The sequence below is a fragment of the Ursus maritimus genome, unplaced genomic scaffold (assembly GCF_017311325.1).
Source record: "Ursus maritimus isolate PB19 unplaced genomic scaffold, ASM1731132v1 scaffold_31, whole genome shotgun sequence".
NCBI classification, from domain to species: domain Eukaryota; kingdom Metazoa; phylum Chordata; class Mammalia; order Carnivora; family Ursidae; genus Ursus; species Ursus maritimus.
In genome coordinates, this window is record NW_024425675.1 from 9,974,854 (window position 1) to 9,991,868 (window position 17,015).

General features: G+C 35.4%; 1 protein-coding gene across 1 annotated transcript in view; it reads left to right on the forward strand.

Moving 5' to 3' along the window:
• The window catches only part of MYO3A (myosin IIIA), a 215,172-nt gene that overhangs the window by 11,198 nt on the left and 186,959 nt on the right, over window positions 1-17,015 (forward strand). Inside the window, exons 3-4 of the mRNA XM_040645303.1 lie at window positions 15,509-15,613; window positions 16,185-16,284. Coding sequence (XP_040501237.1) covers window positions 15,509-15,613; window positions 16,185-16,284 — 205 coding nt within the window. The remainder of the gene's footprint in view (window positions 1-15,508; window positions 15,614-16,184; window positions 16,285-17,015) is intronic.

Genomic DNA, 17,015 nt, shown 5'->3' on the forward strand with positions numbered 1-17,015 from the left:
ATGTGTTTTGGGGGTTTTAGCATGTAAAACTAAAATGTATGACAAAAAAAGCAGAGAGACAGGAGAGCAAAAATGGAAATACACAGTTTTAAGAGTTTTACATTTTGTGTGAAGTGATGTAATATTATTTTAAGGTAGATTGTGGTAAGTTAAAGATGCATATTAGAAACACTAAAGCAACCACTAAAAAAAAAAAAAAAAGAATAAGTGTGGCTAATAAGCCAATAGAGGATAAAATGGAATACTACAAGTATTCAAACAGAGGAAGTAGGAAAATAGGAAAAGAAGATTTAAAAAAACAAAAAAAATAGGAAATAAATAGCAAGATGGTAGAATTAAGCCTAACCTTACTTATAATTACATTAGATGAAATAAGTCTAAACTCTACATTTCAAATGCAGAAATGGTCAAACTGGATGAAAAGCAAGACCAAATACAAACACACTTTAAGTATATAGAGATACAGAGATAGAGAGGGCTGATAGATAAGTTAAAAACAAAAAGAAGGTGAAATGTACTTAAGCTTTAATATGTACTTAATAACAAAACTTTAAAATACATGAAGCAGAAACTAGTAGAATTGAAAAAAGAAATAGACATATTCAGAACGTTAAGATTAATTAATTAATTTATTTGAGAGAGAGCGAGAGCACACGGGGAGAGGGAGAGGAAGAAGCAGACTCCGCACTGAGCAGGGAGCCTGGTATATTCACAATGTTAAATGGAAAATTCAACATTCTTTCCCCAGTGATTTAAAGAATAAGGAGAAAATCAGTATGAACATAGAACACTTTGAATATTCTGGACTATTGAAACAAATCTCAACAAATTTAAAAATAGTGAAATCATGACAGGTATATTACCTGACCATAAGAGAATTAAATTAAAAATAAGGATATCAAAATAACTCCCAAATATTTGGAAATTAGATCATGTACTTCAAAAGTAACTCTTAGCTTGGAGAGGAAATTTTAAGGAAAATGAGAAAATAGTTTGACATGTAATGGAAACATGACCTATCAAAATTCGGAGATGCAGTTAGGCAGTGCCTCGATGGACATTTTACTTCCTTTCAATGCTTATTTTAGAAAAGAAGAAAGGTTCAATACCAATTATATAAGATTTTTGCCTTAAGATGCTAATAAAATCAAAGCAAATTAAATCCAATGTAAGTTGAAGAAAATAAATAATGAACATAATAGTAGGAATCAATTAAATAGAAAATGAACAAAAACAATGGAGAAAATGAAAGCAAAAGTTGGCTCTTTGAAAGGCATTAATAAACATGATAAATCTCTCTAGATAGATCCAGAAAAAATGATAACATACAAATTGCCATTAGGGATCAAATAGGGAAATCACTATTAAATCTATAGCATGATAGTAATGAAATATAATGAACAACTTTATATTTTTAAAGATTTTTTATTCATTTGAGAGAGAGAGTGTGTGCAAGCACTGAAGGGGGAGAGAAGGAAGGAGAGAGAGAGAGAATCTGAAACAGACTCCACACTGAGCACAGAGCCTGACATAGGGCTCCATGTCATGACCATGAGATCACGACCTGAGCTGAAACCAAAAGCCAGACGCTTAACCAACTGAGCCACCCAGGTGCCCCATGAACAACTTTATAGTAATAAATTTGGCAACTTATTATCTGATGTTGACCTTGAAAGATAGAAACTATAAAACTGACTGGAGAAAAAGTAGAAAACATAAATAGCTTTATATTAATAAAAGAAACTTAGTTCAAAATTAAAACACTTCCCATAAAGAGAATATTAGGCCCAGTGTCTTCACTGGTAAATTCTATCAAATATTTATACCAACTTAATTCCAGAGAGACATAGAAATTGTTATTCTTGTATAATTCTATTCCATCTTCCTCCCTTTTGCACTATTGTTGTTATACATTTCACATAAATAAATGGTACAATAATTTTTATAACTACTGTATATAATTCTTTGTATTTTGACAAAGTTGAGAGAGGAAAGGACAGCAAGTATATAATCATAGAATTTTCTATATTAACTTTCTTATTTAACATTTCCAGTTCTCTTCATTTCTTTCTGTGAATTCTAGTTACCATCTGGTGTCATCTTGTCAGTACTTCTTCCAACCCACCTCTTATGTGCTGTCATTGTCAAGTACACTGCATTTCTACATACTATAGACACAACAATACAATTATGTATGTATTGTTTTATAGAATTGCTTTTTTAATCAGTTAAGAAAAAAAGAACTATGCATGTATACTGTCTTTTATAATAAAATAATTACCTTTACTAATGCTCTTTATTTTCTCATGTGGTTTCAAATAACTGTCTGTGATTATTTGCTTTAATCCTAAAGAACTTTCTTTAGTATTTCTTTTAAGTTGGATCTGCTAGCAACAAATTGTCTCAGTTTTGTTTACCTAGCGATATATTAATTTCCTCTTTACTTTTGAAGATAGTCTTGCTGGATAGAAGACTCTTGGTGGACAGTTTTTTTATTGAGCACCTTGAGTATATTATCCTTCTTCCTTCGGGCCTCAGTAGTTCCTAATGAGAAGTCAACAGTTAATCTTATTAGGTTCTTTTTCCCATAACAATTCATTTTCTCCTGCTATTTTCAAGATTTTCTTTTTATCTTAGGCTTTCAACATTTTAATTTTATAGGACTATGAATCTGTTTGTGTTTATTCTACTTGAGTTCATTGAGCTTCTTGGATGTATAGATTAGTATTTTTTTTTATCAAGTTTGGGAAGTTTCAGCTATTTTTTCTTCCAAGATTTTTTTTCCTACTCCTTATTCTCTCCTTTCTCCTGGTATGCCCATACATTTATATCAGTATGCATACATTTCCCTGAAACTGTAGATTTATCTTCTTTCTTCTCTCATATTTCATAATCTCTATCAACCTATCTTCAAGTTTGTAGGTGCTTTCTTCTGCCAGTTCAAATCTACTGGTGAGCCCCTCTGTTAAATTTTTCATATATGTTACTGTAATATAAGTTTCTACTCTAGGATTTTCATTTGGTTCTTTTTTTATGAATTCTACCCCCTTATTGATATTTTTTATTGATGAGACATTACCATCATACCATTCCTCACTTCTTAAACATGATTTCCTTTAATTCTCTGAACATATTTATAATTCCTGCTTTGAAGTCCTTGTCTGCTAAGTTCATCATCTGGACTCTCTCATGGGACGTTTCTGTTGCCTGATCTTCTTCGGGTGTATGAGTGACACTTTTCTGTTTCTTTGCATATCATAATTCGTTTTCATTGTTGTTGTTGAATACTGGACATTCTATGTCATATATTTAATGTATTATAGGAATTCTAGATATTGATAAGGGGGAGCTTTTTTTGTTTGTTTGCTTGTTTGTTTAGTAACTTGGCTTATCCCCCATGGTATGAAGCCTCTGATGTTGCCCCTCAGAGGGCATAGCCTTGAGCATGTGTAGTCACCCTCAGAAGGCAGTGGTTTTAACGGTGCTTTCCTCCCTTCCTTCCCTGGTCTTTCTACTAAGCTTTCTATCTCTGTGGTGAACACTCAGTTGTTAGGTTCCACTAATTGCCAGCTGATTCCTCTATTGTTTTCAACAATGTCCTAGGGCAAAAATTGCTCCTGGTCTTATCTAATTAATTCAGGCCTCTATGCATGGGTGCTTTTTGAGGCTAGTCCTTTGAGATTTTTCTGACTCCAAGAGAGTTATCCTTAGCTCTTTCTTTCCTTGAGTCTCCCTGAGAAGCCAGCTGGTCTGTGGTTACATTCTTGTTCTCATGGAGTTACCTGCCTCCTTGTAATTACCAAAGCCTCCACTGTTTTCAAGAATATCCTTAGGCTCAATCTTCCCCACTCTCTCTCAAATGTCAGATGCAGCCTTGGAGCTCTCTCTTTTTGTGGCCTGCCTCTCTCCCTGGGCGAAATATCTGAGCCACTCTTGTGGAGCTGGCAGCATGTCTTGGACAGTGGCCCACATCATCCTGTTTTATAAGCAGCACTGTGGACCAGAGAGGTGGACTCTGGTCTTCTCAGCCAGCTTTGCAGCACAGAATTGGATAGGGGGTAAGAAATGTTGGTGGTTTGCCCCACCCAAAAAAGAGACTGTAGACCTTGAGTGGGAGCTGGTGGGAGGGGAAGCCTATCTTCTTGGTAACACTCACCCAGAGTAGAGCTTTTGTCACTTTGCCCTGGTTGGGGGTGAGGGCAACAGGGTGGCTCAAATGCCACAGAATCTTGGTGTTCTCACCAAGATTTAGTTATGTTCTCAAATGTTTCTTCATTTGCTATATGTCCTTACAACAATTTCTGAAGATAATAAATGGTTGTTTATTTTTATAATTTTTACCAATTACAGTTGTTTCATGGGGGAGTAGGTCCACAGAGTTCTTCACACCTCCATCCTGGGGAAAAAAACAATCCTGTGAAATCTTTAAGAAAGAAACAGTCTTGTTGACTCATCTATGAGGCCAGCATTATACTGACAAAAGAAGGTGAAGGCATTACAAGAAAAGAAAACTATATTCTAACATTCCACATAAACATATATGTAAACATCCTTCACAAAATATTAACAAATTCAGTAACATATATAAAGATGTTAATATATCATGACTGAATGAGATTTGTTCCTGGCATGCAAGTTTACTAAAACATTTTAAAAAATTGAAATTCTCTGCATCACAATTCACTGCATTAAGAGAATCAAAGAAAAAAAATCATGAAAAATACATGCCAAGATTGATTACCCCTTTGTGATAAAATACTCTCAGCACTCTAGGAATAGATGGAAACTTCACCTAACAAAGTGCATCTACCCAAATTTTTTAAAAAATAAGCAAATAGCTTGGAGTCTTCGCAAAAGCATATATATAAAATATGTTCAATGTCTTTGGTAAAATTTAAATTAAAACCACAATCACACTATAGTATGCACCACTAAAGTGACTGAAATTACAGACTAATAAAACCAAATATTGGTGAGATTGTGGGTGCACATTGAGCTCTTGTGTGGTGCCCCAGCAGCGTGAAATGGTGCAGCTACTTTGCAAACAGTACAACAGTGTCTCCTACCATTACACATAAACTTACCATATGATCCAACTTTCATCTGTAGGCATTCACTAAGACTGGTTTCTACAAAAGGATTCAAACATGAATGTTGATGAGCCAAATAAAAACTAGAATGAGTTTTAGAAAATACAAGTTTCTGCTTTTGTGGCCTCCCACAGAATATGGTCTTAAGACTGTATGACCTTAAAGCATTTCCAGGATAAATGAAAAACAATTGAAGTCACAAAGACTTCCCTGACAAAATATAATTCTTGTTAAAAAGCTATAGTTATTAATATGGTGGATATTGTTGCAGGAAAAGCCAAATAGATGAATGCAATGAATAAAGAATCCAGAAACAGATCCATAATGAAAAAAGGAATTGAAAAATAAAAGTCAGAAATGTCAATTATAGAAATTAGTAGTCTTCTTTCAGAAATTTAAGTAAAAATATATGCTCTCCAAACAGTGTAGGCAGAATACATTTAGAAAACTTACAAAGGCTGTCTTTGGAAGTTAGTTAATGGTCTGTTTATAGAATCTCATCCCTTTTGATTTAGATTGTTTTTTAAAATGTTTGACTATAGCCTGATTAGAGAATTCATTTTTAGTGCTGCTTTGTTATTAGCATAACTCTGATTTAAGAAAATTATACTTCAGTTTTGTTCGATTAAAGAACACTAGCGGCTTCTAATAGCATTGTGTTGCAAAACTATCCTTAGGGTTTTTCAGTCCCCCATTACAAATCCCCATTTTAGTTTATGTTGGCAATTTAAGCATTGCATAGGCTAAATATGACATAATTCATTCATCTGGATGCAACTCTTTTTAAAGGGAACCCTAAGGTCAATTTCATTTTTAATGATCTATTGCCTAATTCAGAAACATCCGCATTTCATTTTATATATTTTAATCCTTCACGATCATTTAAAAACAAATACACTTCTGTTTAAAATTCATTGTTTTTACTTTTCTTTACGTGAAAGAAAGGCTTTTTATGCTAGTTGACCAAAAGCATATTTCATTCAAGAACATATTTGAAATTTGACTAATTCTAAATGAGGGTTTTGAGAATTCATGGTGCTATTTCATTTCGAGCATCTTTAGGAATAGTTCAACCAATTAATTTGTGGCCGATTGACATTTGGCACCTACAATCTGCTTCATAATTTCCATGTTTGTTATATTTGCCCTCTTCCCCCATTGGGCTTTCATTTCAACCTAATTTCTTCAGATCATTCAGAAGACTTTTTCTGTCCTAGAAACTAAACCACTGTTCCTGCTTCAGACAGCAGCTAGAGAAACAAACTTGGCTATTCTCTGTATGGAACGTGTGTAGGAGGCATTGGGCAGGGTCCGAGAGGAGGGGATTGTTCACATCTTCATTTCCTCCTGGTCAAGGTCCACAGGAAGCCTCACCCAGTAATTTCCCCTAAGAACAGACACAGCCATAGTCAAGCAAAGCAACCAGCATACATTCAATGAGGGGGAGGATTTTCGATGTAAGAATATTTCATCATTTGTGATTTTCTCTGTCATTAACCTCTTCAAAAACTAAAATATTTGGAGGCAATTTTTTTTCTTCAGTGTAAGTAATCAAAAAAATAAAATGAATCAACAAATAAGTGGATAAAATGTATATGTCTCAAGCTTATATATAAAATGGGAATTTTATGACTTCAGAGGGCAAACATCTAGATTTACACAGACTCTTTCTAACTTTTGGAGCTATAAATACTAGAAGATAAAAAATCTTAGGTACATATTCTTTACAAAGTAGGTGCACAAAAGAAAAAGGCATTTTCCCCTTTCTCTTTGTTTCCCACCTTAACACTACTCTAGATAGAGAATGAGACCTCTTGCTAAAAATAGCACACAGCCAAGTCTCTGTATTTTGGGGAAGTTCTGTCTCTGATTTCATTGTTGCTCTCCATCCCTGTGCAATTTTATGTTGCTTTGTTGTTTCTTTTTTTCCTGGTTTCTAAACAGGAGTTATTTTGGTCTTTGTACTTTAGTCCCTCTTTCCCTGTGAGGGTAGTGATTAGGATGTTGGGAAGGTGAGCCCCAGATGAAATTGAAAACAGACTAGATGCTCCTGAGGAAGGGTGCTGATGGGAGGCCCATGCCGGGCAGAGGTAAGGAAGAGTCCTGTCCCTCATCAAAAAGACTTCAAGACTCAACTCGAGGTAGATCATCAATAGCTGTCATAGGGGCGCACATGTAATAGGCACCAAATATTTTTAGTTCGAGTGCACTCTCTAACCAGGCACTAATTATTTAATGAAACCCTGGAAAATCAACGATGATATGCAAATGGTCATGTTGGGCATGGATTTTTAATGAAACGTAAGTGTCAGAAATCAGACATTTTAAAAGCCGCAAGTATTTGGATATTTAGTTTAAATAACACTTCTGAAAACAAGTTGCACGTATATTATTAACAATCACAATATATAGCAAACAGAATAATATGAGGATAAAAGGAAATAAGTCTTCCACTATTTCAGATATGCATTATCTGGAAGTAAAATGTGAATATCTGATTTTCATAATTTATTTGTTCTATTTAATTTATTCTAGTCGTTCCATATATTAAACTCAAATAATATTTCAGAGTTTCTATTTGTTTTTCTTAAAGGGCCTTTTTTTTCTTGAAAAAGTAAGTGTTTGTTAGAAATAGAAATATTTGTAAAAAAATTATTTAGCCAATGTAAAATAAAATATAAACTAATTATAGACTGTATGTAGGAAATCAATGTCTTAACTGAAATGTTCAAATTATCTAATAGCTTTTTAGGGAATTATCAGATGAAATTCAAACAACAAAATTTAAACTTGATGGTGAGACGTTATTTATTTGCTTTAGATTTCTGTATTTGTATTTTCAGATAGACTTGGATGTCTAGCCTTTGATAAGACACCATTATTGCTAGTGGTAATGGTAGTTAGTATATTTGATGTGTGTAGACTGTTATCATGGCCTCTTGTTTACTACTTTGTTGTCTCGAAATGCTTGACTAACTTTTTTTCCATATTGTTTACCTAGACCTATAAAATACCCGATTAGTCAGGAAAGGCATTTTATGCTAGTTGAAAAAAGTAAATTTCATCCAAGAGCATATTTGAAATTTCACTAATTCTAAATGAGGCTTTAGGAAGGTCATGGTGTGGTCTTACGTTGAGCACCTTTAGCAAGATTTCAACCACAAATTTTTTCGTGGCTTATTGATATTTCATACCTGTAGTCCGTTTAAATCATTTCTTTTGCTGTCACCACTGACTTTCTGTAAACGTCTTTAGAACACTGATGTTCATGTCTTTCATCTCATATTCTAGTGTGACTTTTATTTGTTCTTTCTTTTTAAAGAGAGCAACTCACATTGTAGCATCGTGAAAAAACTGCATTTTAGTGTAGTCAGTTGTGAGATTCTGTGTCTGGCACTACAGTCCAGCTCAGTAACCCTGCAGAATTAGAGCACAGTGATCCCAGTTGTTAGAGTGAATGACATTCTTTCTTTTTTAAACTTTTAAGTTTTTTCCTGCTTTGATTCTTATATACATATTTGTTTTAAAAAATCCAATGAACTTAAGTAAAGTCATAGAAGGGAAATGACTTAATTACTATCTTGTGAGTCTCATAAATATTCTTCCTTACATCATAGTTACAACTCTCACCCCAAGAGTAGAGTTTCAGATTGGAGGGTTGCATTCCAGCATTAAGAGCTAAGGCTGTATGTACTTTCTTGATTCTTCAAAACTCTCCTTTTTGTAAAGGCTATCTGTATAAAAGGAAATTGTATCTTGTGTATTTGTTTTGAGTCTGATTCTAATAACAGGCTATATTTGCCTTTGGCAGTCTGTCCCATTTTCTTTAAAAACTAAGTCAAACTTTATTTTCAACACAATCTGTTCTAATTACCTTATTCAGCCTGGTTGCTTCTCTACTTAAAGTGACTTTAGCATTCTTCATGAACCATTATTGAAGGCTGGATGCCCAGGTAAGAAAGAAAGAAAGTCTTGTAACACACTAGCATGCCAGCCAACCCATGGGCTGCTTAATCTGCAAATCTCTCCATGAATCAGATTTTTTCTTACATAGCTCTTCCTCCAATTACTTGCCAACTTTCATAAATTCATTTATTTGCTCATTCATTTATTCATTGGATGGAAATTTATATCCCTTTTCAAGTATAGAGTGGGCTGCTTGTTACTGTATGAACACTTCCTGTTGAGCTCTGTAGAGTTTTTTTTTTTTTGATGAACACATTTTTGCTAACATCACATTTATAAATGAAGTTTTTATATTAAGTAGAAAATATTCTTCTAATATTTCCTAAATATTAAGAAACTGGAGTTTTATTTTTCTTTTTGATCCATAGTTTGAGGATTTTAGTGGGCTTTTTAAATCGTCCTCACTTTGGAAGTTTTCTTTGTTTTTGTGTTTTGGTTTTTGGTTTCTTTCCTTAACTTTGAGTCATTAATTGGTCATTGGTCATTTTTTTTTTTTTTAACTTTTGGTCATTCTAGCTTCATATTGTTAAAAGTTTCAACCAATAAGTGGTTACTCTTTTTCAAATATCTTATGAAATAATTACATTATTGAACCTATTTATTTATTGTGTTATTCACATTATTTATAGCTCTATCTTTGAGAAGCTGAGTCTGAATTTCATCTAGAAGAGTAAATGTGTGAGAAGACCCTAGAAATTTTTGGAAAGATAATAAGAGATGACTTCTTTTATTTGGTAAACCAACTCTTAAGCTACAGGCTTTAAAACAAGTTGATACTTGACAAGAACAGAGAGATAAGGGGAATTCTATAGATAATCAAGAGAAAGACCTAGGCATTCACCGGAATCCAGCATATAGCAATCGTGACATCTCATATGGTAGCAGACTGTCTATTAGGAACAAACTAAATAGTACACATTTAAAACACTGTAAGTGAGGGCCACCTAGATGGCTTAGTTAGTTGAGCGTCTGACTCTTGATTTTGGCTCAGAGTCATGAGATCAAGCCCCATGTTGGGTGTGGAGCCTGCTTAAGATTCCTTTTCTTCCTCTTCCTCTGGCCCTCCCCTGCTCACTCGCTCTGTCTCTCTCAAATAAATTGATAAATAAATCTTTAAAAAATAAAATAAATTAAAAAAATAGAACACTATAAGTGAATTAAAGATCAAAATGTGTTAAAAGTGATAAAATCATAAAAAGAAAACAGAAAAATATTGTAACAATCTTAGTTTAGGGAAAAGCCTTTCTTCTGAGTATGACCAAATAAGAGAAAACAGTGAACATTAAGAAAAAAGTTGATAAATTTGAATCCCCCCCAAAGTACACTTCTTAACTGCAGGAGACACTATAACCAAAGTAAATACAGCAGAACAACTGGAGAAAACTGTTGTCAACATCTACAAGAGCAGATTCTATCTTGTCTTTAAATCTTTGCCTTTTTTCCCTTCCAACTTGATGTTATCAATCCGTCTGTGGCATTCTGCAGTACTTGCTCATTATTATTTTTCCCATATAATTATAATTCAAGACCTAACATATAATCTAGGTAATTGTTTTTCTATCTCTTTAATGCAGAGTTTTTCAGTCTTGGGCTGTTGATGTTTTGGCCCAAATGATTGTGGATTGTTCAGTGTAATATCAGATATTTAGCGGCACCCCTGACCTCTAAATGCTAGTAGCAGCTTCAAGCCTAGTCCGTAACAATAAAAAATATGTCCAAACATTGCCAAGTGTCCCCCTTGGAGCAAAATCGTCCCTGTTTGAAAACTGCTGGTCTGACAGTATTTCAAGCTTATTAGGGGCCAAAGCTGCCCTGGGCATCTCTAACCTACTTCAGTGTCTCAGTGCTTTGCACATAGTAACAGTTCAATAAATATTTGTTGAATATAAAGGAATAAATAATGATTCTTCTAAAAATCCCTTCTTAACCAAATATACTATTATAAGGAAAACATATATATCAAGAATATTTTCTGTGTTCGTACCCCATTTATGTTCAAATGTATTAGATATAAATTTCAATAGTGAGTAGATTAATTTAGTTTCTGAGAAGACACTGTTGTAAGGGGCTTATCATAACTAGATACATTTTCTATGTTCCTTCATTATTATTTTAGGACTTCACATTTTTGTTTGAACAGTTTTAGTTTTGTGGGAAAACTGGGTGGAAGGTACAGAGAGTTGCCATAAACCCCCTGCCCCCAGTGTTCCCTAATGTTGACATCTTGTGGTTAGCATGGTTCACTTGTTACAGTTGATAGTCAATAATGATCCATTATTATTTACAGAGGTCCATAATTTACATTAAGTTTCATTCTTTGTGTTGTGTGTTTTATGGTTTTTTAAAGAGACTTTATTTTTTTAAGAGCAGTTTTAGATTCACAGAAAAATTGAGAAGAAGGTACAGAGATCTTCTGTATAACCCCTGTTCCCACACATGCACAGCCACCCCCAATATCAACATTCCCCACCAGCATTGGTACATTTCTTATAATCAATGAACCGACACTGACACATCATTATCACCCAGTAGTTTACACTGGGGTTCACTCTTGGTGTTGTACATTTTACAGATTTTGACAAATACATAATAACTATATCCACCATTACAGAACCATACAGAGTTGCTACACTGCCCTAAAAATCCTCTGTGTTCCCTCTCTCTCATCTCTGCTCCTCTTCCCTCAACCCCTATTAATCTTTGATCTTTTTACTGTCTCCAGAATGTTTCCTTTTCCAGAATGTCATATGGTTGGAATCATATGGTATGTGGTCTTTCCAGATTGGCTTCTTTAACTGAACAATATGCATTTAAGATTCCCCTATTCTTGTTGTTGGCAACTAGATTTTAAACTCAATTCAGAGTCATACATTTCTTGGATACTTTTGACTAACAGAATAATGTACTGTAATAATTGGTCATCCTCATATAATCCATACCTCACACCATGTATCAACATTAAATAAAAATGGGTCATAGACCTACCTATGTAAAACCTAAACTATAAAATTTCCTATAGAAAATATGGGAGAGAAATTTTGTGACCTTGGATTAGGCAAGGATTTCCCTTATACAAAACAAAAAGTAGATTCCATAGTATTCTGATAAACTTAGAATTTCTGTTCTTCAACAGTCTCCTAAAAGGAGAAGCCACAGACTGGGAGAAAATACTTGCAGAACACCTGATAAAGGACTTGTACCCTAAATATATAAAGAACTCTCAAAATGCAATAATGAGAAAACAAATAACCAATAAATATTGAACAAAAAAATTGAATACTTTGCCAGAGAAAGCGTATGAACAGAAAATGAGCACATGAAAAGATGGTTAACATCATTAGTCATTAGGAAAATCCAAATTAAAATTATAATGAAATAACACTGCTATGCAGAATGGCTTAAAAAAACTTCATAATATCTGCTGGCAAGGATAGAGGGCGACTGGAATTCTCTTACACCACTAGTGGAATGCAGATTGGGATAGCTACTTTGAGACAGTTTGGATGATGCTTAGAAGATTAAACATACCACTCATAGGACTCAACAATCCCCTAAGGCATTTACCTAAGAGAAATGAAAAGTATATCCATGTAAGGACCTGTATGCAATGTTTACAATGGTTTTGCTCATAATTGCTCCAAATTGGAAATACCTCAAATGTCTTTCAGTTACTGAAAGAATAAACAAACAGTGGCTTATCTATTCAATGGAATACTCAGCATTAAAAAAGGAATGAACAGTGGGGTGCCTGGGTGGCTCAGTTGGTTGAACATCGTACTCTTGATTTTGACTCAGGTCATGCTCTAAGGGTCGTGAGATTGAGCCCACATCAGGCTCTGCACTTAGTGTGGAGTCTGCTTGAGATTCTCTCTCCCTCTCCCTCTGCCCCTCTCCCTGCATATGCTCTCTCACGCTCGTTCTCTCTCTCTCTAAAAAAAAAAAAAGGAGCAAACAACATTAAAACATTAGAAAAGAAATATCAACAACAGAGATGAATTTCAGATTCATTAGGTAAAGTCAAAGAAGCCAGATTCAGTGGGCTACAACCTATGACTCAGTTTCTATGACAGTCTTGCAAAGGTGATACCATGGGGACAGAAAACAGATTACTGGCTTCCAGGGCCTAGGGAGGGGTTTGACTACAAAGAAACGCAAGGAAGATTTTTATGTCCTGGATGTGTTCTGTATCTTGATTGTGGTAGTGGTTATACAATGAATGCACTTGTCAAAACTCAGAATTTCAGCTAAATTGGGTTAATTTTATCTTATGTAAATGATATCTCAATAAACCTTACTTTAAAAAACAAAGTGAAGAATTCATTACAAAAAAAATCCTAAAGTATTCTAAACTTTACTAGATGGTAAAAACAACTGTTTAAAATAAAAATTGACTACAAAAAGTGAAATTTGAACTGCTTAGTGTGAATTACAAGGTTGCATTAGTTCTTCCTGTATTTCATTTTTTATTTCCTGCACTTTCTCTAGGGTTCCTTTATCCTCCCCATGTAACATTCCAGCTATTTTCTCTTACATTAATGTAACAGTCAGCCCCAGAAGATGCAGCCAAAAAGAAGCCACACTTTGGAGAAATTGGAAAGGACATTTGGTCTCCCCACAGTGATTTTTAGATATTTTAAAACTGGCCCTAAAACTTGTTTTTTTGTTTTTGTTGTTGTTTTTTTGTTTATTTGTTTGAGAGAGAGAGAGAGAGAAAATGAGAGCAGGGGAGAGGCAGAAGGATGAGAAGAGAGAGAATCCTAAGCAGGTTCCATGCCTAGCACAGAGCCTGATGCGGGGCTTGATCTCACAACTCCAAGATAATGACCTGAGCCAAAATCAAGAGTGGGCACTTAACCGACTAAGCCACCCAGGCACCCCCCTAAAACTTGGCTCTTTGAAATAAGTGCCATGCAATTTAAAGAAATTTTAATTTCTTTTCAATTTTGAGTAATTTTTTGAACCAATCATGGTAGGCCACAGTGGGGGCAGCAAGAGTCTTCTGTTTTTCCAGCAAAATGGTGTTCCCCTTCTTGATGCAGAAGAAAATGCAGGTTTGGGGATGCTGGGGCTGCATCTACTTAATAAGCTGAAAGAAGTTTTCTTTGAATGTAGAAAGATATCAGAGGCAAATCGGTTAAGTGTGAAGATTCCATTCTAGAATCAGACCGTCCAAGTTCCAATCTTAGCTCTGTCACTACTGCATGATCTTTCACCAGTTACCTTATGATTTTGTCTCACTTCCCCAACCTTTAATGTGTACATGATAATACCTACTAAGGGAAGGGCGAGGTATAGAGATAACTCATGTGAATGGATGAGAAATGTTTGTGGCACAAAGTATGCGCTCAACACGTCTCTGAGCTATGATTACCTAATCCATAACATATCAGAAGTGTCGGGCATCCAATACAGTCGAAACACCATGTTAGGAAAAAGTTTGGGAGAAAATGTGTTCGGTATTTCAAACTAGGATGCCAGGAGCTTACGTCCTCTCACTCACTTTCTCTGCCTCTATTTAGGTTAGTAGAGTCAGGAAAATTATGGCTTTTAGCTCCTAGACACTGGTGGGTAACAAAGGAGGTGGGAGAGGAGGCTGAAAGGTCAGGGTAAGGGCCAAGGAGACCATGGACCAGAGCCCCAGAGGAGAGTCAGGGCAGAGGTAGAGGCTGAAGGGTCAGGGATTAATAGATCAAGTACTCATGGGGTCCAAGCTTCACTGGGACCATTTACCTAATTATCGACCCTCTCATATTCCGCTGTTAATACTGGCGCTTTTCTGTTCTGCAGATCTGCCGCTCCTTTGAAAGTTTTCTGTGGCATTTAATGTTACCTAACTTTGGAGAACTTGCATGTGAAAAATCCCCTACCATGGTCTTCCCTTTTGTTTTTTCACTTAGGTTCCCCTACTTTCGTGGGATTGGGGAGGGAGGAAGTTCAAGAGCCAGAGAAGCATGGTATTTAAAACGGTTTTCTGGAATGTTATTTGTAGTCCTTATTTCAATGTATTCTGAAATTTTCCGAGAAAGGGGGCTTGTTTTTAAATGAATGCAAATATAAAATAGTATATAGCCTTGTACTGAGGTCATGGAATCTTATTGCACTATTAATTAAACACTCAGAAATCAAGAATACTTTTTTTTTAAGCCCTAGATCCTAAAATTTGGGACTAATTTGTGGAATCATAATTATTATCTTTGAATTTAAAAATCAAGCCCAAGGCTTCTCCAGATTCTCTTCTAAAAAGTAACCCCTATGAAAACCGTGTTCTAGTAATCAATTGTGCATTAGTACAATTTACATGTTCATTCATTTATGAAGCCATAAAGATGATGGGAGTAATCATTTGAAACAAAAAATTGGAACAATTTCAAAAAAATGTTTTTAGAAAACCTTTTAGAGCTAGTACTTAACATGTCATATCCATTTTAATATCTTGGAATATTCCTTTATAGCTGTGCAATGGAGGATCCGTGGCTGATCTTGTGAAGGGATTTCTGAAGAAGGGCAAAAGAATGAGTGAACCCATAATTGCCTATATTTTACGTGAAGCACTATTGGTAAGGCAATTTAAACTGTTCATGCATTAATTATGAGGCAGTCCTAGTTCGATAAAAAATGTGGATCCTAATTTTAGAAAAATATCACTACATTTGTATTGATTGGTGCAAGAGTATATGCAAAATCGGAAATGTTTAGTGTTACTAATTCCTTGTTTTATTAGAAACCTACCTCCTTGTGTGTCAGCAGAACCCTGAGTTCTGATGTCCCACGTGTATTTCTGAGAGTGATTGTGATGAAGGCAGATAATGTGTAATTTACTAATAGGTTTTTATTTGCCATTATTTAAAATAAGTATACGGAATGTTTTATTCACTGAGATCAACATTTTCAGTGAAGTTTTTGATAAAAGGGAAGGGGATGCTCTAGTTTATTAATTTTTATAAAGTCCAAAGTGGAAATGAGGTACTTTGATTTGACTAATTCAATGTGAAACATTTTAAGAATGTTTGAATGTTAATTTTCACCGGTATTTCTGATCGATTTTGCACAAACGCATCCTTCTGAAAAATGTTATGTTTGTTTGATGGTTTCTTTAAAAGTGGCGGATGTATATTTCCCACCCCTTAGGGACTTCATCATTTGCATAACAACAAAACCATCCACCGCGACGTAAAAGGAAATAACATTCTGTTGACCACTGAGGGTGGAGTCAAACTCGTAGATTTTGGTAAGTGTGGCTTGAAATGCGTGAGTTTGGGCTGCAAAATGAGTAGTTATGATAACAATTTGGTCATTTTCTGTCAGCCTCACTTTCTAGGCATTGAAAGTGGAGAAAAAATGGTATCCCACTGAGGTAAGAAAGTGCAGAGATTTTTTTTTTTTGGTAAGTTTGGTCAGTGAGAGATTCCCAGAAGAAAGGATGACTCTTTTCAAGCCCCTGAGCTTGCACGCATCACATCACTGTAGCAGAATGTGTGGTTGATGCTTGAAAATAGACCGTACCCCAGATGATTACACTAAGCCTCCGTGGCAGTCCCCTGGCCCTTATTAGTTGCTTTACAAATGGGCGTGTGCCCAAATGCAGCATTTTGAGCCGTGAGGGGAACCTTCAAAGGTCTCTGGGAAAATTGTTTCCGTCTTAAGAAGGAGGTGAAGAGAGGTGGTCTCTTTCTTTCTGTCTTATTGCCACGCGTGAACGTGCTGCAGCCACGTTGCTCCTCCCTCCTGACGCGCTCCATCCCGAGTGAGAACCACCCTGCGAGAGCCAGAGCTGAGAGGCAGGAAGAAGACGGACCTCGATAGTAGAATTGAGCCGCTGAATCAATGAATTCTGGCTCCTGCCCTATCTCTGGACCTTTTGTCATGTGAGATAATAAATTTCCCTATTTACTAAGCCAAATGGGTTTCTGTGTCATAGCCAAAGGCACCGTAACTGATCCCTCCCCCCCCCCCCGCCCC